We start from the raw sequence: 18,289 nt of genomic DNA, 5'->3' as shown, positions 1-18,289 counted from the left end.
TTTTGAATGATGGTTGTTCTGTAGTTTAGTTGTAACTTTGATGTGGTTGTGGGAGGACGCGATACCGCGTTTACCTAGGCCGCCATCTTGACCGGAAGTGAGAATCAGTTTTGATTGTGTACACTTGAGCTATATAAACTAAAGGGGAGCCCAGCTGGTGTGGCTCAGTGGATTGACCATGGTCCATGGACTAAGAAGTCCCATTCAGTTTCCAGTCAGGGCACATGCCTGGGTTGTAGTGAGCGTGCAGGAGGTAGCCGATTGATGTTTCTCTCTCCCTAAAAAAAAGTCAATAAAAACATATTAAAAAATAAATAAAATAGAGGGTTCATATTAAAAATATATATATATGAGTAAATAAGATTTTTATATACTGCTGTGGAGTGATCTCTAAGATGTTTATATGAAAAAACGTAGTGTGTATAGTACATCAAAAGGGGAGATATAACTTGTTTGGGGTCACATAAATGACAAAGTTGGGACTAAAATTTAGCTATTCTAATATTTAGTTTTGGACTTTTAGTTCTTATAAAACTGTCTAACCTGTCGTTATACCAAAGAAATGTTTTACAAGCTATAAAAAAGACTTATCATATTTATAAATAATTTACATGTATTATTCTTCAGATTGGCTTGTTGTTTTTTTTTTAATATAAATAACTAGAAAATATAACAATGAATACAAATTCATTTTATGCCTAACCTTTTCATTATACATGTCATGGATAAAGACATTTCTAATAGCCTTTTATGTCAGCTTGAGAATTTATCCTCTCCTATTAACGTTTTATATTATATTTTGAAAGATAAAAACCATATCTTTTCATTTTCAAGTATTTTACGTAGTCTAAACTATTAAAATTAAATTTAAGGTGACAAGTAAAAGTCGTTCAGAATTACCAGATATGAAACAAGGTGGGGCCAAACTTGAAGAGATAATGCATAGAGCTTATGATTCCTTTGATATTCAGCTTACAAGTATACAGCTGCTTTACAGCAGAGTTGGTAAGTATGCAGTGCATTCTTTTTTGTTCATTTTGCTGAAGTGATTAATTAGGTTTTTAGACCGTTTCTCTGAAGGCCTTCATTCAAAATACATTAGAACTTTCATATTTTGGGGATGTATATAGTAGATAGGAGCAATATCTCAACTAAGAGTGATTTTGCCTCACAAGATATTGTCAAGTTCTGGAGACATTTTTGTTGTAACACATGGACAGTGGGGCACCACAGTGGAGGTCAAAGATGCTACTACACATACAGTGTAGAGGAATGTCAACAAAGACTTGTTTGACCCAAGTGCCAGTGCAGTCAGCCCTTGTTTATCACGGTTAATCAGTTCCAGACTCTACCACAATAAATAAATTTCTGCGAAGTAGGATTCTTTAGTATATATAGTATAGTATTTGAAAAAAACGCAATAGAGTGAAGCGCAAAGTGGCGAGGGACAACTATAGTGCTGAGATTGGCAGATCCTGATCTTGACCAGTGTTGTCCAACATTTGGACAAGGTTGGAAAACATTGACACATTTTTGAAATGCTTGTATTACACAGTGGGATAACCAGAAGAGACTGCTCAAGGGTGAAGGCAACCAGCCTAGGTCCTCTGTCAGCCCCAGCCATAGCCATTCAAAGATGGAGGAGGATCACTATCGTAGGCATAACTTTACCTCATTCACTTTGTTGTACTAATCAGGAGTCTGATCCAGATCTAGTCAACAGCCAGAAATTCACTTGTCAGGAGCCACTAAAAGATAGAGAGCCTTGAGAACTTGAGCCCTCTTTCCACTGTGTCATATTGCTTTTGAATCCCTGAACATTCAGATGATTCAACAAAGGTGAATTTGTGACTGTTTTAAAGATCACTATGTATGTATATGGTCAAATTTTAATGAACTGAGCTCACTAATGAAAGGAGAAGCAATAGAGAACCCAAAGTAATGGTTAGTAAAAATATTAGTTTATTTAGGACTGAAACATTTTTATTTTATTTCTTTAACTGTATTTGCTTTAGAAAAATGAAATGGTTTTTGTTTTTATCATATTCCAATTGGTGTAGAAGGAGCCCAGAAGTATAGTATATGACACATAAATTGTTTATAGAAAATTCATAACATTTTTTTTAGGAAATAAATGACTATATTTTGATATATTTGATGCATTTTGGTCACTAGTTTTTGAAGTCCATTAACTTATACTTAATATTGGAGTTATTGAGATGCTTGTGAAAAAAAATTTAAATATATCATTATTGTCTGAAAAGTACTAGAATTCCTTGGGATGTTCTTGATAAGCATTATATATTCTTAAATAATTAAATATTTTTGAGTAAATATTTTTGACATTGGGTTACTTTATGTAATTGTCATAGATTATCTTGGATAAGTACTAAAATATAGACTTATACATATCTTTTTTTTAACCTGTAAATTGAACATTGAATGAATTATTTCTTTAATCCCAGTACGTTTGGAATTTAAAAATTGTAATAAAATCCATTTTACTACCTATCTCTAAGAATCTAATTTTTTGTTGGCTTGCTTTTTCTTGACTGAGGATTTTATCTGACTCATGGAATTCTTAGGTTCAAATGAGGTAATGTAGATGATGTATTTTAGTGCACATCCTTTTGGTGTGTTTTCCATGTATGTACCTATGAATATATGGAACATGCTTGTGTGGTGTTTACTAGTGAGAGTATTTGTGAATGTATTTTTTCACATGATTTTTATAGTTTTTTTATCCTGATTTTTCTTTCACTTACCAGTAATATTTTGGGCACTTGAATTCATGATTTTTATTGGCTATCTAATGTTGTAAGGCTACACTGTCATTTACTTAGCCATTTCCTTATTGAACATTTAGGCTTGTAACACTGCACTGAATGTTGCCAGAGGGACACATGTTAACAGACCTGGATATAAATTTTAAATTTTAGCTTTAGCACTCACTAGCCTTTTGGCCATAAGCAAGTTATAAATTCCTCTGTGTCTTAGTTTTCTAAAATGAGATGATTATACATCATTGTGAGAATTAAGTGGAAGTTTAAACATTGCCAGTTATAAATCTTGAACAGTGCCAGTATAAATCTTGAATAAATGGCAGCTTTTATTAGTTAATACTGAAGAACTACACTCTCCCCCAACTTATTCATTATTGCCTTAGAGCCACATTTTTTTTTGGGTAAGCTATCTGGTTGAAGTGATTACCAATGAAAATTCAGTAGATTTGACTACAACTATGTTGTTTTTAATAAGCATTTTTCCACCGACAGTCTTGTGAAGAAGCAAAAGGAAAATATGAAAGGGAAAAGAATTTACCTGCCAATTGTGTATACTGGGCTTGTGGTATTAAGGTTATCTAGATGTGGGGAGATTTCCCCGTATCATGCAGTCTTAAAAATTATTTTTATGAAGTATTAAAAATAATTTTAGGTTTAATGTCTTTCATATTATGCATGTGTTAAATGTACTGTTTTCTGTAATTAGGTGATAATTGGAAAGAAGCACGAAAACGCAATGTATCTGCACAGCATATTTTGGTACCTTTGCACTTCAATGTGGAATTTTCTAAGGCCATGGTTTTCATGGATATAAGGATGCCCAAGTATGTATCGTCTATTTCATGTGATAATAGATTTTTCTCAGTAATTCTGTAGCTAAGGAAATATCACATTTCATTGATTCTTTGTGTGTGTGGTAAAATAAGCATAACATAAAATATACCATTTTTAATTGTATAATTCATTGGCATTAAGTAATTCATATTGTTATGTAATCTTCACCACTATCCATCTCTAGAAATTTGTCATTTTACCAAACTGAAATCTGTACACATTAAACATTAATATATGCCCTCCCCCGCCCCAGCTTATGATAATCACTGGTCCACATTATATCTCTATGAATTTGACTACTCTAGGTACAGTTGACACTTAGACAACACAGGTTTGAATTGTTTGGGTCCAATTATTTGCAGTGTTTTCCCCAGTAAATATACAGTTGGTCTTTGCTATCCCTGGCTTTCACGTCTGCGGATTCAGCAATACATAATGAATGGGCATGTTCCAGTAATACTTTATTTACAAAAATAACTAGCAGGCTGGATTAATTATGACCATAGTTTGCCAGCCTCTGGTCCAGTGCATTACAGTCAAACATGATCAATAAAAGGGAAAAGACACCAGGAAAGCCACTTGAATTAGTATTCTAATGATACTATAATGGTTGTAGGTTAGACGTAGAGAAGTGTACTGAAAATAATCAAGCAGAAACTATAATGATTTAGGATGATGAAATCTGAGAAGCTTTTTATAGCAAATTTGGAAGTTGTAAACAGTATAAATATAATCTGTAAAATCCTGGAACTCTATAAATATCAGATACTTGGTTTTTTGTTTGTTTTAAGTTTGAGCTTAGAAAGTTTAAGGCAAATAAAAGTAAGTTCTCTATTATTTGGAAGGTAGTATGTTGGTGTCCATCATCTTTAGGTTGTACAGACATATTTAAAGAAATTGAAAGGTTTAGAGACTTTAATGAGACTGCTCCATAATGTGTTCCTAAATTAAACTCTTCTGTATGGGATTAATTTCAAATATGTAGTCTGTTGCTAGTAGAAGAAAGCTTATAATTTTCTCTAGGAATTCAGATACATTTTTAGAATGATAACCTTAGTAGTCATTGTGCATGAGTTGAAAAAGGTAAGTTTTAGGAAAAGTGCAGTGGATGAAAATTTACTCTCTTTGATGTCAGTCTCTTTTATTATTATTATTTAAAGCCTTCATTTTAGAGCACTTTTAGGTCACAGAAAAATTGATAGGAAGATACAGAGATTTCACATATACCCCTGGATCCACCTATATATGGCTTCCCCCATTAACAACATCCACCACCAGAGTTGTGATAGATTTGTTACAACTGATTAACCTCCATTAACACATCATAATCACCCTAAGTCCATAGTTTGCATTGCAGTTCACTCTTGGTGTTGTACATCCTGTGGGTTTGGACAAATGTATAATGACATGTATCATCTTTATGATGTCATATAGAGTGTATCACATAGAGTATTTTCACTGCCCTAAAAATCTTTTGTGATCCACCTATTTATTCCTCTATCATCCTCAAGCGCTGGCAAACACTGACCTTTTTACTGTGTCCATACATTTCCTTTTCCAAAATTTTCTGTAGTTTGAATCACACAATATGTTGCCTTTTCTGATTAGCATCTTTCACTTAGTAATATGCATTTAAAGTTCTTCCATGTCTTCCCATGACTTCATAGCTTCTTTCTTTTTAGTGCTGAATAATATTCCATTGTCTGATGTACCACAGTTTATTCATTCACCTACTGACAGCAGGCATCTTGGTTGTTTCCAAATTTTGGCTATAAAGTTGGAATATAAAGTTTATGTCGATAAGCTTTATTCATATTAAAATTATGAATAAAGATGCTAGTAACATTTATGTGCAGGTTTTCATGGGGATATATGTTTCATCTCCTTTGGGTAAATACCAAGGAGCTCAGTTGCTGGATCATATTAAACTATGTTTACTTTTGTGAGAAATCACCCAACTTCTTCCAAAGTGACTGCACTCTCTTGCATTTTCAACATCAATGAATGAGAGTTCCTTCTGTTCCACACCATTGTTTTATTTGGTATTGTCAGTATTCCAGATTTTGGTCATTCTAGTAAGAGCATTGTGGTACCTTGTTATTTTAATTTGTATTTCCCTGCTGATATATGATGTGAAGCATCTTTTCATATACTTATTTTTTATTTGTATATCTTTTTTGATGAGGTACCTGTTCAGAGATTTATCCCATTTCTCAGTTGGATTGTTTGTCTTAGTTTCAAGAATTCTTTGTATATTTTTGGATAACCGTTCTTTATGAGATGTGTCTTTTTCAAATATTTTCTCCCCACCTGTGGCTTGTCTTCTAATTCTCTTAGTATTGTATTTTGTAGAGCAGAAATTTTAATTTTAATGAGGTCCAGCTTATCAGTATTTTTTTTTCATGAATTGTGCCTTTGTATCTAAAAAAGTCATGGCTATACCTAAGGTCACCTAGGTTTTCTTGAATTTATCTTTTGGAGTTCTGTAGTTTTGCATTTTACATTTAAATCTGTGATCCATTTTGAAATTTTGTGAAAGGTTAAGGTTTGTTGTCTAGATTCATTTTTCTTACATGTGGATGTCCAGTTATTCCAGCACCATTTGTTGAAGAGAATGTTTTTACTCCAATATATTGCCTTTGTTCCCTTGTGCTGCATTTGTTTCTTTGTCCAAGATCAGTTGACTGTATTTATGGAGTTCTATTCCTGGGCGCTCTATTCTGGCTGATTGATCTATTTGTTTATTCTTTCACCAGTATCAATGTCTTATTTTTTGTATTTTTATAGTACGTCTTGAAGTTAGGGAATATCAATCCTCCAACCTGTTCTTCTCCTCTAATATTGTGTTGGCTATTCTGGTTTTTTGCCAAAATAATTTTAGAATTATTTTGTTAATATTCATGAAATAAGTTGCTGTGATTTTGTTGGTGATTGTATTGAATCTATAGATTAGTTTGGGAAGAACTGACATTTTGACAATATTGAATCTTCTTATTCATGAAAATAAAGTATCTCTATGTAGTTCCTTGGTATCCTTCTTCAGAGTTTTGCAGTTTTTTTTTTTTCATGTAATCTTGTATATATTTTGTTAGGTATAGACCTATATTTCTTTTAGGGGGTGGTAATATAAATAGTATTGTGTTCTTCATTTCAAATTTGACTTTCCTGTTGCTGGTATATAGGGAAGGGATTTCCTATTGTATATTAACTTTATATCCTACAACCTTACAATAATAGCTTGTTAGTTCCAGGAGGCTGGTTTTGTTTTTGTTTTATTATTTGGGTTTTCTACATAGACTACCATGTCATCAACAAACAAGGAAAATTTTATGTTATCTTTTCCAGTCTGTATGACTTTTCTTGCCGCCTTTCATTGGCCAGGACTTTCAGTACCATCTTGAAGAGGAGTGGTGAGAGGGATATCTTTGCTTTTGTACCTAATCTTAGTTGGAAAACTTTGAGTTTCTTCACTACTAAGTATGATGTTAGATGTAGATTTTTCAAGTTGAGGAAGTTCTCCTTTATTCTATTGTACTGAGAGTGCTTTTTTAAAATTTGTATTACGAATATATGTTGGATTTTGTCACATGCATCTATTTATGTGGTCATGCGATTTTTCCTTTTTAGTCAGATCATATTTTTAAACATGGTTTTAGTGTATAATCTCCTGGACAATTGATTTAATCTTGCTAAAGCCCTAGTTTTCTGATAGGAACTATGTCCATATGGGAACTTATAAGAAGCAGGGAACAGAAGAAATTGGTTGTCTACCTCCTAGGTTGTGAGTACTACTTAGCATAATGCATATCAGGTACTTTCCTTAATGCCTATCATGTAATTAATGCTTAATAAATAGTAATAGTTAACTGTCCTTGGCAAATAGTAGACTGAGAATAAACATAATGACATTAGAAAATAAGCCTCTGAAAAATAATAAGATTATTTTATGTAATGAGACTGGCAATAAGAACAGATGTAAATTTGAGTGGAGATTATGGGATCATTGGTCCATGGTCTATGGATAATTTTTAGTGCTAAACTCACATTTGATTATTTGGGGGTAATTTAAGAGGAACAGTCATCTTTTTAATTAATGCACTTAAAGCAGAATGGAAATTGCTTTATAATGATTCCTTTCTTTTTTAAACAGGTTCAAGATTTTTGGAAAGTTACCACTGATTTCTTTGCGAATCTCAGATAAAAAACTGCAAGGGATTTTGGAATTGATTGAAAGCATTCCAAAACCTACACCTGCAACTGAAGTACATGCCCCAGTCAGACCATTTCAGGTAATGTTATTTACAAAATTAATAAAAGCAAAAATTAAAAAAAATTCACAAATAGTATTTTATTCACAAATAGTATTTTAACAACCACATAAATTTTGGGTGAAACAACATAATTCATTTTGAATATACATTTAAAAATTACATTTTAAAAGAACAAATGATGAAATAATAAAAGGTGAATGTAGTAAAGAAAAGTATAAAATGATAAGTCTACCTTTTTTCACTTTTCCAGCCTTTAATTTTTCTCCTCATTGATAACACTATTAGCCACTGAATCTCTAGTTTTCTGAAAAAGTTTATAGCATAGCTAGTACACACACATACTTATATATGCACCTGTGTAAATGTGTATGTACATGTGTATATATTCTTGTGTTCTTAAAACTTACATAAGTGAGATTATACTTACTGTTCTGAATCTGTATTCCTTAACCATTATTTTCTATGTTATACAACTCTACCTTATTATTATTATTTTTTATGATGATACACAAGGTTGGGCAAATGTAGGTTTACAGTTGTGAGTACACTAAACACAGAGCTTATTACTGTATTGTTTTCCATATGAATCTACTTTTGCCCCACCCTGTAGTATTGAATTATGTGAGTTTACCATCCTTTAACTAACATAATCTCCTTTTGGTGGGCATTCGTATTGTTATGAGTGTTTATAGTTATAAAAATATAGTTTTGAACTTCCTTATACATATATTTGATATTTTTATCCATTAGATAGATTCTAGAAGTAGAATTGTTGAGTAAAAACTGTAAATTTTATAATTTAATGAACTTTGTCAAACTTTTTTTCTAAATTGAGAACTAATTTATAGTCCCACCAATAAGTAAATGAGGGTCTGTTTCTCTATTCTCATTAATCTTGAGTAGTAACAAATGCTATTAATTTATTCTATTAAATGCAAAAATGTTATCTTGTGGTTTTGATTTGCATTTCTTTATGAATAAGATGGAACCTATTTCCTTAAGTTTATTGGGTATTTGAATTTCTACTTTTGAAAATAGCTGTTGATGTCTTTTGTTGGGTTATAGTTTTTTAATTAAGGGAATTATTGCTGTTTTTCATTCACAAGCACGTTTTTGGTAAATGTGTTATTTGTTTTTAATCTGATAAAATTTATTTTTGCCATGCCAAAAATTGTAATTTTTATGTAGTCAAAGTTATTAGATTTTTTTTTTTCATGATTTCTGGGTTTTGTATTATGTGTCTTACCTCTTCTTATAAGTGAATTTCAAAAAGAAAATATCTATTCCCATTCTTCTCATTAAAAAAATACAAAACTCTGCTGTGTGTTTTTTTGTTTGTTTTACATTTTTATTTTGAAATCATTTCAGACTATAAGTTGTAAAAGCAGTATAAAGTTTGCCCTCAAACTATTTGAGAGTAAGTTGCTCATATGTTGTACCATTACTCTGAACACTTTAGTGTTTTGCAATATTTTTTCATAGTCTGTTGCTGAGCTTATTTTTTTAATTTTTTTTTTACTTTTTTAAAATTTATTTTTCTTAATTAATTAATTAATTAATTAATTTTTGTTACAGTTGTTTCTCCTTTTCCCCCCACTGATTCCCCCTCCTCTTCCCTCCCTGCCCTGTCCCCAGCTTTGTTGCCATGTCCATTGTTCATGCATACATGCATATAAGTTCTGTGGTTTATCTCTCCCCCACCACCCCTTTTCTGGGGATTGTCAGTCTGTACCCCACTTACACGTCTCTGGGACTACCCTATTCCTCAGACTCTTATGTTCATTATCTTCCACAAATAAGTGAGATCATATGATACTTGTCTTTCTCTGTTTGGCCTGTTTCGCTTAGGATAACACTTTCCAGGTCCCTCCAAGTCGTCTCAAAGGATAAGAGATCTTTCTTTCTTACCGCTGCATAGTACTCCATTGTGTATATGTACCACAGCTTTTTTATCTATTCGTCTACTGATGGACACTTGGGCTGTTTCCAGATCTTAGCTATTGTAAATAGTGCTGCTATGAACATGGGGGTACATATATTCTTTCTGATTGGTGTTTTAGGCTTCTTAGGGTATATTCCTAGAAGTGGGATCACTGGGTCAAATGGAAGTTCAATTTTTAATTTTTGAGGTAACACCATATTGTTTTTCATAGTGGCTGCACCAGTCTGCATTCCCACCAGCAGTGTATTAGAGTCCCCTTTTCTCCACACTCTCGCCAACACTTGTTGTTTGATGATTTGTTGGTGGCGGCCATTCTGACAGGTGTGAGGTGATACCTCATTGTTGTTTTAATTTGCATCTCTCTGATGATTAGTGATGTTGAGCATTTCTTCATATGTCTCTTGGCCATTTGTATGTCCTGTTTGGAGAGGTGTCTATTCAGCTCCTCTGCCCATTTTTTAATTGGGTTCTTTGTCTTCCTTTTGTGGAGTTGTATGAGCGCTCTTTATATATTGGAAATTAACCCCTTATCTGATATATCATTGGGAATTATGCTCTCCTATACAGTGGGTAGCCTTTCCGTTTTGATGATTGTATCTTTCGCTGTGCAGAAGCTTTTTAGTTTGATGTAGTTCCATGTGTTCATTTTCTCCTTTGTTTCTGTTGCCTTAGGTGATGTATCAGTGAAAATTCTGCTGCGTATGATGTCTGAAATTTTGTTGCCTACAGTTTCTTCTAGGATTTTTATGGATTCATGAGTCACATTTAAGTCTTTTATCCATTTTGAGTTTATTCTTGTGTAGGGTGTAAGTTGATGGTCTAGTTTCATTTTTTTGCATGTAGCTGTCCAATTTTCCCAGCACCATTTCTTAAAGAGGCTCTCCTTACTCCAGTGTATGCTCTTGCCACCTTTGTCAAATATTAATTGAGCATATTGCCTTGGGTCCATTTCTGGGTTCTCTGTTCTGTTCCACTGGTCTATATGCCTGTTCTTATGCCAGTACCAGGCTGTTTTGATTACAGTGGCTTTGTAGTATAACCTGAATTCTGGTAATGTGATCCCTCCAACTTTCTTCTTCTTTTTCAAGATTGCTGTGGCTATTCGAGGTCTTCTTTGCATTGAATCTATAGATTGCTTTGGGTAATATGGACATTTTAATGATGTTAATTCTTCCAATCCATGAACAGGGTATGTGCTTCCACTTTTTTATATTTTCCTCTATTTTTTTTTTTCAATGACCTGTAGTTTTTTGCTAATAGGTTCTTTATTTCTTTGGTTAAGTTTATTCCTAGGTATCTTAATTTTTTTGCTGCAATGGTAAATGGGATTGTTTTCTTAGTTTCTCTTTTTGTGAGTTCATCATTGGTGTATAAGAATTCCATTGATTTCTTGACGTTAATTTTGTATCATGCTGCTTTCCCAAATTCATTTATTAAGTCTAGTAAAATTTTTATGGAGCCTTTGGGGTTTTCTACGTATAGTACCATGTCATCTGCGAATAATGACAATTTCACTTCCTCCTTTCCAATTTGGATCCCTTTTATTTTTTCTTCCTGTCTGATTGCTGTGGCTAAGACTTCCAGTACTATGTTAAATAAGAGTGGCGAAAGTGGGCTTCCTTGCCTTGTTCCTGTTCTTAAGGGAAATGCTTTTAGTTTTTGCCCATTGAGTATGATGTTGGCTGCGGGTCTTTCGTATATGGCCTTTATTATGTCAAGATATGATACCTCTATTCTCACATTGCTGAGTGTTTTTATCAGAAATGGATGCTGGATTTTGTCGAAAGCTTTTTTGGTATCTATGGATATGATCATGTGGTTTTTATTCTTCATTTTATTTATGTGGTGTATCATGTTTATTGATTTGTGAATATTGTACCAGCCTTGCACCCGTGGGATGAATCCCACTTGGTCATGGTGAATAATTTATTTGGTGTATTGCTGGACCCGATTTGCTAGTATTTTGTTCAGGATTTTGGCATCTAATTTCATCAGGGAAATTGGCCTGTAGTTTTCTTTCTTTGTAGTGTCTTTTTCTCGTTTTGGAATTAGAATTATGCTGGCTTCATAAAATGAGTTTGCAAGTCTTCCTTCTTAAATTTTTGGAAATAGTTTGAGGAGAATGGGTGTTAGTTCTTCTTTGAATGTTCAGTAAAACTCCCTTGTGAAGCCATCTGGGCCTGGTCTTTTGTTTGCTGGGAGAGGCTTGATTACATCTTCAATTTCTTCTGTTGTTATTGGTCTGTTCAAGCTTTCTATCTCTTCCTGGTCCAGTTTTGGGAGACTATTTGTAGAAATTTGTCCATTTCACTTAGATTGTCGAATTTGTTGCCATATAATTGTTCATAGTAGTTGTTAACGATCTTTTGCATTTCTGTGGTGTCAGTTGTTACTTCTCCCCTTTTATTTCTGATTTTGTGTATTTGGATTCTCTCTCTTTGTTTCTTGGTGATTCTAGCTAAGGGTCCATCAATCTTGTTTATCTTTTCGAAAAACCAGCTCTTTGTTTCATTGATCCTTTGAATTGTTTTTTTGGACTCTATGTCATTTATTTCTGTTCTGATCTTTACTATTTCCTTCCTTCTACTTGCTCTGGGGTTTTCTTTTTGTTTGCTCTCTAGTTCTTTAAGTTGTGAGGTTAGATAGTCTATTAGAGATTTTTCTTGTCTTTTGAGGTAGACCTGTAGTGCTATGAACGTCCCTCTCAGAACTGCTTTCGCTGCATCCCATAGATTTTGTGTTGTTGTGTCTTCATTTTCATTGGTTTCCAGGAATTTTTTAATTTCTTCCTTGATCCCCTCGGTGACCCATTCATTGTTTAATAACATGCTGTTTAGCTTCCATGTGTTCAAATGTCTTTGCATGTTTTCATTACAGTTGATTTCTAGTTTCATGCCATTGTGATCTGAGAAGATGCTTGATATGATGTCAGTCTTCTTGAACTTGTAGAGACTTAGTTTGTGTCCTAACATGTGGTCTATCTTTGAGAATGTCCCATGTGCACTTGAGAAGAATGTGAATTCTGTAGTTTTGGGGTGTAATTCTCTGTAGATATCTATTAAATCCATTTGGTCTAGTGCTTCATTTAGAGTCTCTGTTTCCTTGCTAATTTTTTGTCTAGAGGATCTATCCAGTGATGTCAGCGGGGTGTTGATGTCCCCTGCTATGATTGTATTGCTATCGATTTCTCCTTTGAAGTCATCCAGAATATTTTTAATTTATTTTGGTGCTCTTATATTGGGTGCATATATGTTTATCAAGGTTTTATCTCCCGGCTGGATAGATCCTTTCAGTACTATGTAGTGGCCTTCTTTGTCTCTAGTTATGGCCTTCATTTTGAAATCTATTTTTATCAGATATGAGTATTGCTACCCCAGCTTTTTATTTTTTTCCATTTGCTTGGAAGATTTTTTTCCATCCCTTCACTTTCAACCTATGTGAGTCTTTTGTTGTGAGGTGGGTCTCTTGCAAACAACATATATATGAGTCATGCTTTCTTATCCAATCAGCTACTCTGTGTCTTTTTATGGGAGCATTTAATCCATTTACATTTAAGGTGATTATTGATATATACTTATTTATTGCCATTTTTGTTTAGTGTGGTTATATTTTTTTTCCTATTTCTCCTGCTAATTACAGCATTCTTTTTAACATTTCTTGCAGTGCTGGTTTGGTGCTAATGTATTCCCTTAGCCTTTTTTTTTTTTGTCTGGGAAGCTCTTTATTTGACTTTTTATTTTAATGATAGCTTTGCTGGGTAGAGTAGTCTTGGATTCAGGTCCTTGTTTTTCATGACCTTGTTTACCTCATGCCATTCCCTTCTGGCCTGTAGTGTTTCTGTTGAGAAGTCAGCTGAGAGCCTTATGGGGTTTCCTTTGTAGGTAACCTGTTGCTTCTCTGTTGCTGCTTTTAGGATTCTCTCTTTGTCTTTAATTTTGGCACCTTGATTACTATGTGTCTTGGTGTGCACCTGTTTGGGTTCTTCTTACTTGGGGCTCTCTGTGCTTGAACTTGAATGCCTTCTTCCTTCACCAAATTAAGGAAGTTTTCTGTCACTATTTCTTCAAACATTCTCTAACCCTTGCTCATTTTCTTCTTCTTCGGGGACTCCTAATACGCGAATGTTATTATGTTTTCAGTTGTCCCACAGTTCTCTTAAGCTGTCTTCCTGCTTTTTCTGTACCACAGGCCGATGCTCCAACCGCTGAGCCAAACCGGCCAGGGCATCTTCCTGCTTTTTAATTGTTTTTTTCCCTTTGGTTTTCTGATTGGTTGATTTTTTTCTACCCTATCTTCTAATTCACTGATCTGGTCCTCAGCTTCCTCTACTCTGCTATTTAGACTTTCCAATGTGTTTTTTATTTCTGATATGTCATTCTTCATTTCTTCTTGGTGGTTTTTAATTTCCAACTGGTTGATTTTCAACATTTCTGTGTCTTTACTCATGGTGCTCATGTCCTTACACATGCTGTTGAGCTTCCTCAAGATCATGGCTCTGAATTCTAGTTCTGTTAACTTGCTTAACTGCACCTCATTTATCTCATCTTCGGTAGAGGTCTCTTGTTCTTTCATTTGGCTTTTGTTTCTGTGTTTCACCATTTTGGCTATCACAGTGGGCTTTGGAGTCTGCCAAATTTTCCCTTGCATGTTGGTGTTCTGCTGTTTGTGGCTTTCTCACCTGGGTTTGGATGAGGCAGGAAGGACCCACTTTAAACACCACTGTCAAGTCTTACTTTCCTGGTTAGAGTTGCTAGCCCAGCGAATGGTAGTTGTCCTCTAGCTTTTTTGTTTGGAGGCTATTAGTAGTGGTCACCTGAAGAACCTTAAAATCTCCCTCAGGTGCTCAGTATAAGAGGATTTCCTGAGGGTGGGGCAGATGCTGGTTGGTAATGGGCGTCAATTAGCATTTCAATGCCCACCGGGTGGGGTTGAATCTCTTAGGGAGGGGCCGCTGCCTCTCCCCAGGGCCCTGGGAAGGAGTAAGATGACCACTGTCCTGTGTGGCTGCTACTCAGCAAACAAAAGCTCTGAGTGCCCTCCAAATCCCAAGTGTCCCCACACAGTTCCAGTCCAGTCTGCCCTCCCTCTGCCAGAGCCCATGGTGAGTGGCTGCTGCCAATTTAGCCTTTGTCCTGGCTCTGCACTGTGGAGCCGCTTGGGACTTTAACCTGAGGGCGCTGCTCCCAGCTAAGGCCGTAGCTCCTGGCCGAGGCTGTGGCAACTCCCAGCAGAGGGCGCAGCTCCCAGCCGAGGCCACCGCAGGTCCCAGCCCAGGCCGCCGCAGGTTCCAGCCCAGGTCACTGGGGACCATGGGCTCCTGGCCCCCTCTCGCGTCTTCACAAGCCTACCAGGATTGAGTCAGTGTCCCTGGTTATGTGGTCCTCCAAGCTGCTTTTCGGTTGCCTTTTCCTGACGATTAGTCTGTGTTTTAGATGTAATTCCAGTTTGGTCCTGGGAGATGGTCTGTGTAGCTTCCATTCACTCCACCGCCATTTTCCTCTCTGAGCTTATTTTTTTTGTAACAGTCTCATTTTCCATTTTGATGAAATTTAATTTATACAGTATTTTTTTTAATGGATGAAGCTTGTAACCTTATCTGAAAACTTTGCCTAACACGTGGTCAGAAAACCCTTTAAATGTCATTCCATTACTTTTTGTCCTTCATGGTTTCTGATGAGAAATTGGTTGTTAATTTAATTAGGACAACTACTATGTCGAGACTGGCTTCTCTCTTTGAGTGTCTCTTAATTGATTTTATTTTGGTGTGGGTCTGTTTGAGTGTATGTTTGATTTTAGTGAACTTGTGTTTTTTTTTAGATTCATGTGTTTTATCAGATTGGAGACATGTTTGGCTATTACTTTTTGAGATTTTTTTTTTTTTTTTTGGCCCCTTTTTCTTTCTGTTCTGCTGGGATTTTCATAATGTATATATTGACTTATTTTGGTGCCCCACAGGTCCCTTAGGTTTTGTTCACTTTTCTTTATTCCCTTTTCATTTCAATTTTGATTGACCTATCTTGATTTTCATTGATTTTTCTGCTAGGTCACATCTCTTATTGAAATTCTGTAATGATTTTTAAAAATTACTGTACTTTTCAAGTATAGAATTTTTGTTTGATTTCTTTTTATAATTCCTGTCTTCTTACTGATATTTTTTACTTCTTGTGAGCTCATCATTTTTCTTTAGCTCTTCAGTTTCTAGCTCTCTGAGAGTATTTAAGACAGTTTAAAGTTTTCGCAGTTAAGTCCCATATCTGTGTTTTATCTTGTACTGTTTCTGCTTTTTTTTTTTTTCTCCTGTGTATGGGCCATACGTTCTTGCTTCTTTGAATGCATTATTCTTTTGTAACCTGACAAAGGAATTATGAGAAAAGGAAACTACTGACAAATGTGTTCATTAACACATATGTAAAAATACTTAATAGTACAACCACATTGTATGATATATAAAAAGTATGATACACTGTCATCAAATGCATTCACTCTAAGAAAGCAAAAATGGTTCACCAATCTGTGTTATTAACCACATTCATGGAGTAAAGGAGAGAAAGTATATGATCATCTCAGTAGAAGAGAAAAAAGCATTGACAAAATCCAAAAATCATTCATGATGTAAACTGTTAAGCTGGGAATAAAAAGTATCTTCCTCAGCCCGGTAAAGGACATCTAGGATAAAACCTATAGCTGATATTATTCCTAATTTGAAAAATAAATGCTTTCCTTGTCAGATCAAGAATAGTGCAAGAATACCTTTTCTTACTACTTCTATTTAGAATTATACTGAAGGTTCTAGCTTATGCAGTAGTCAAGAAGAATAAAGACAGGATGGAAACATAAAAGTAAAACTATTCTTATTTGCAGGTTACATGATGATTTATGCAGAAAGTTGTAGGGAAGGAATGTAGAAAAATACCCCTAGGAAAATAAATTTAGCAAGGTTTCAGGATACATTATCAATGTAAATAATTAGTTGTTTCTAAATGTGAAATTAAGAAAAAAATTCAATTTATAATAGCATTAAAAAGGGTTAAATACATAGGAAAAATTAACAAAAGAAGTACAAATCCTGTATACTTAAAAGTGCAAAACATTTCTGAAAAAAATTAAAGAAAACCTAAATAAGTGGAATGATATACATAATCAAGGTATAAAGACTGACTTGATTAAGATGACAATTCTCACCAAACTCTCTAGGTTTCTTACCATCAAAATTCCAAAAGTCTTTTTCTGGTAACTAGCCAAGCATATTATAAAGTACATATGGTAATGCAAAGGATACATATTAGCCAAAACAATTTTGGACAAGAATAATGTTAGAGAATATTTAATACTTGATTTCAAGGTTTATTTTATAGCTACTTTATTCAAGAAAGTGCAGTAGTGGCATAAGGATAGACATACAAGTTAGTAACATAAAATAGATCTGGAAATAAATCAAATATATATGGTTAATACATTTTTGATTTTGTAGAAAGTTGCCAGTCCAACTAAGTGTTGGAAGAATAGTCCTTATAACAAATGGTTCTGAAATTACTAGATTATGATATGGAAAGAAACATCAACACTTACCTTAGAACTGGAATTTAACTTGAAATGGAACATAGACCTAAATGTAAATGCCCAAGGGTGTAAAGTTTCTCTAACAAAAAAAAAAAAAAGGAGAGAAAATCTTTGAGTCTTTGTGGTAAGTAAAGATATCTTAGGTTTTTAAAAATGCAAATATAGAAGAAGAAAAATACATCACAGTTCATGAAAGTTAAAATTTTCTGATTTTTGAAAGACACTTAAAAATGAAAAGGCAAGCTGATGGGTAGGGTGAAATATTTGCAACACTTGTAACTTAAAAAACTTACCCAATGTATGTAAGGAAGCCAGTGGCCAAATAAGAAATGAGCAGACAGACACGTCATTAGGTGTGTGCCTTTATTACTCATCAGGAAATTGCAAAACAAAACTATTCTTTTATGGCTTTAGATGTTAAAAATTAAAAATAGGGCAGCATGGTCATTACCTTTTGGGAGAATTTGTAATGATTCTGAAGAGCATGAGGGAAGTTTCTGAGTAGCTGGTAATGTTCTCTTCCTGGATCTAGATTTTGGGTGCATGTGTGCGTTTACTTTTTGAAAATTCATTGAACTTTATACTTACAGTTATGCACTCCTGTGTAGTAGGTTATATTTTAATATAAATGTTTTCCCAAAATATTCAGGGTTCAAAGAAGTACGAACACAAATAATCCATGAACCTATATTATGATGTGTAACTATTGCACATTTGTAAAATTGTAATTAAAATCCGGGTGAAATTGGCTGTGACATTGGCAAAATTTAAAATGTCTGAAAACATTAAGCTTTCCTGAGGCTATGGAACCATACAGAATCTAATCTGCTATTGACGTTAGTGACAACCACTTGTGAAAAAACAATTTGATAGAACTTAGTGAAGTGAACATGCGGATT

General features: G+C 34.2%; 1 protein-coding gene across 13 annotated transcripts in view; it reads left to right on the top strand.

Moving 5' to 3' along the window:
* Positions 1-18,289, top strand: part of VPS13A (vacuolar protein sorting 13 homolog A) — a 218,647-nt gene that overhangs the window by 65,829 nt on the left and 134,529 nt on the right. For all 13 annotated transcript variants that reach the window (XR_004959539.1, XM_036262045.1, XM_036262047.1 and 10 more), the window contains 3 exons: positions 873-1,005; positions 3,490-3,607; positions 7,768-7,906. Coding sequence is in view for 12 of the 13 variants with exons in the window: in XM_036262045.1 (XP_036117938.1) it covers positions 873-1,005; positions 3,490-3,607; positions 7,768-7,906 (390 nt within the window). In the remaining variant the exon portion in view is untranslated. The remainder of the gene's footprint in view (positions 1-872; positions 1,006-3,489; positions 3,608-7,767; positions 7,907-18,289) is intronic.

The sequence above is a fragment of the Molossus molossus genome, unplaced genomic scaffold, assembly GCF_014108415.1.
Source record: "Molossus molossus isolate mMolMol1 unplaced genomic scaffold, mMolMol1.p scaffold_m16_p_14, whole genome shotgun sequence".
Taxonomy (NCBI): Eukaryota; Metazoa; Chordata; class Mammalia; order Chiroptera; family Molossidae; genus Molossus; species Molossus molossus.
This window is presented reverse-complemented; position numbering and strand designations above follow the sequence as displayed.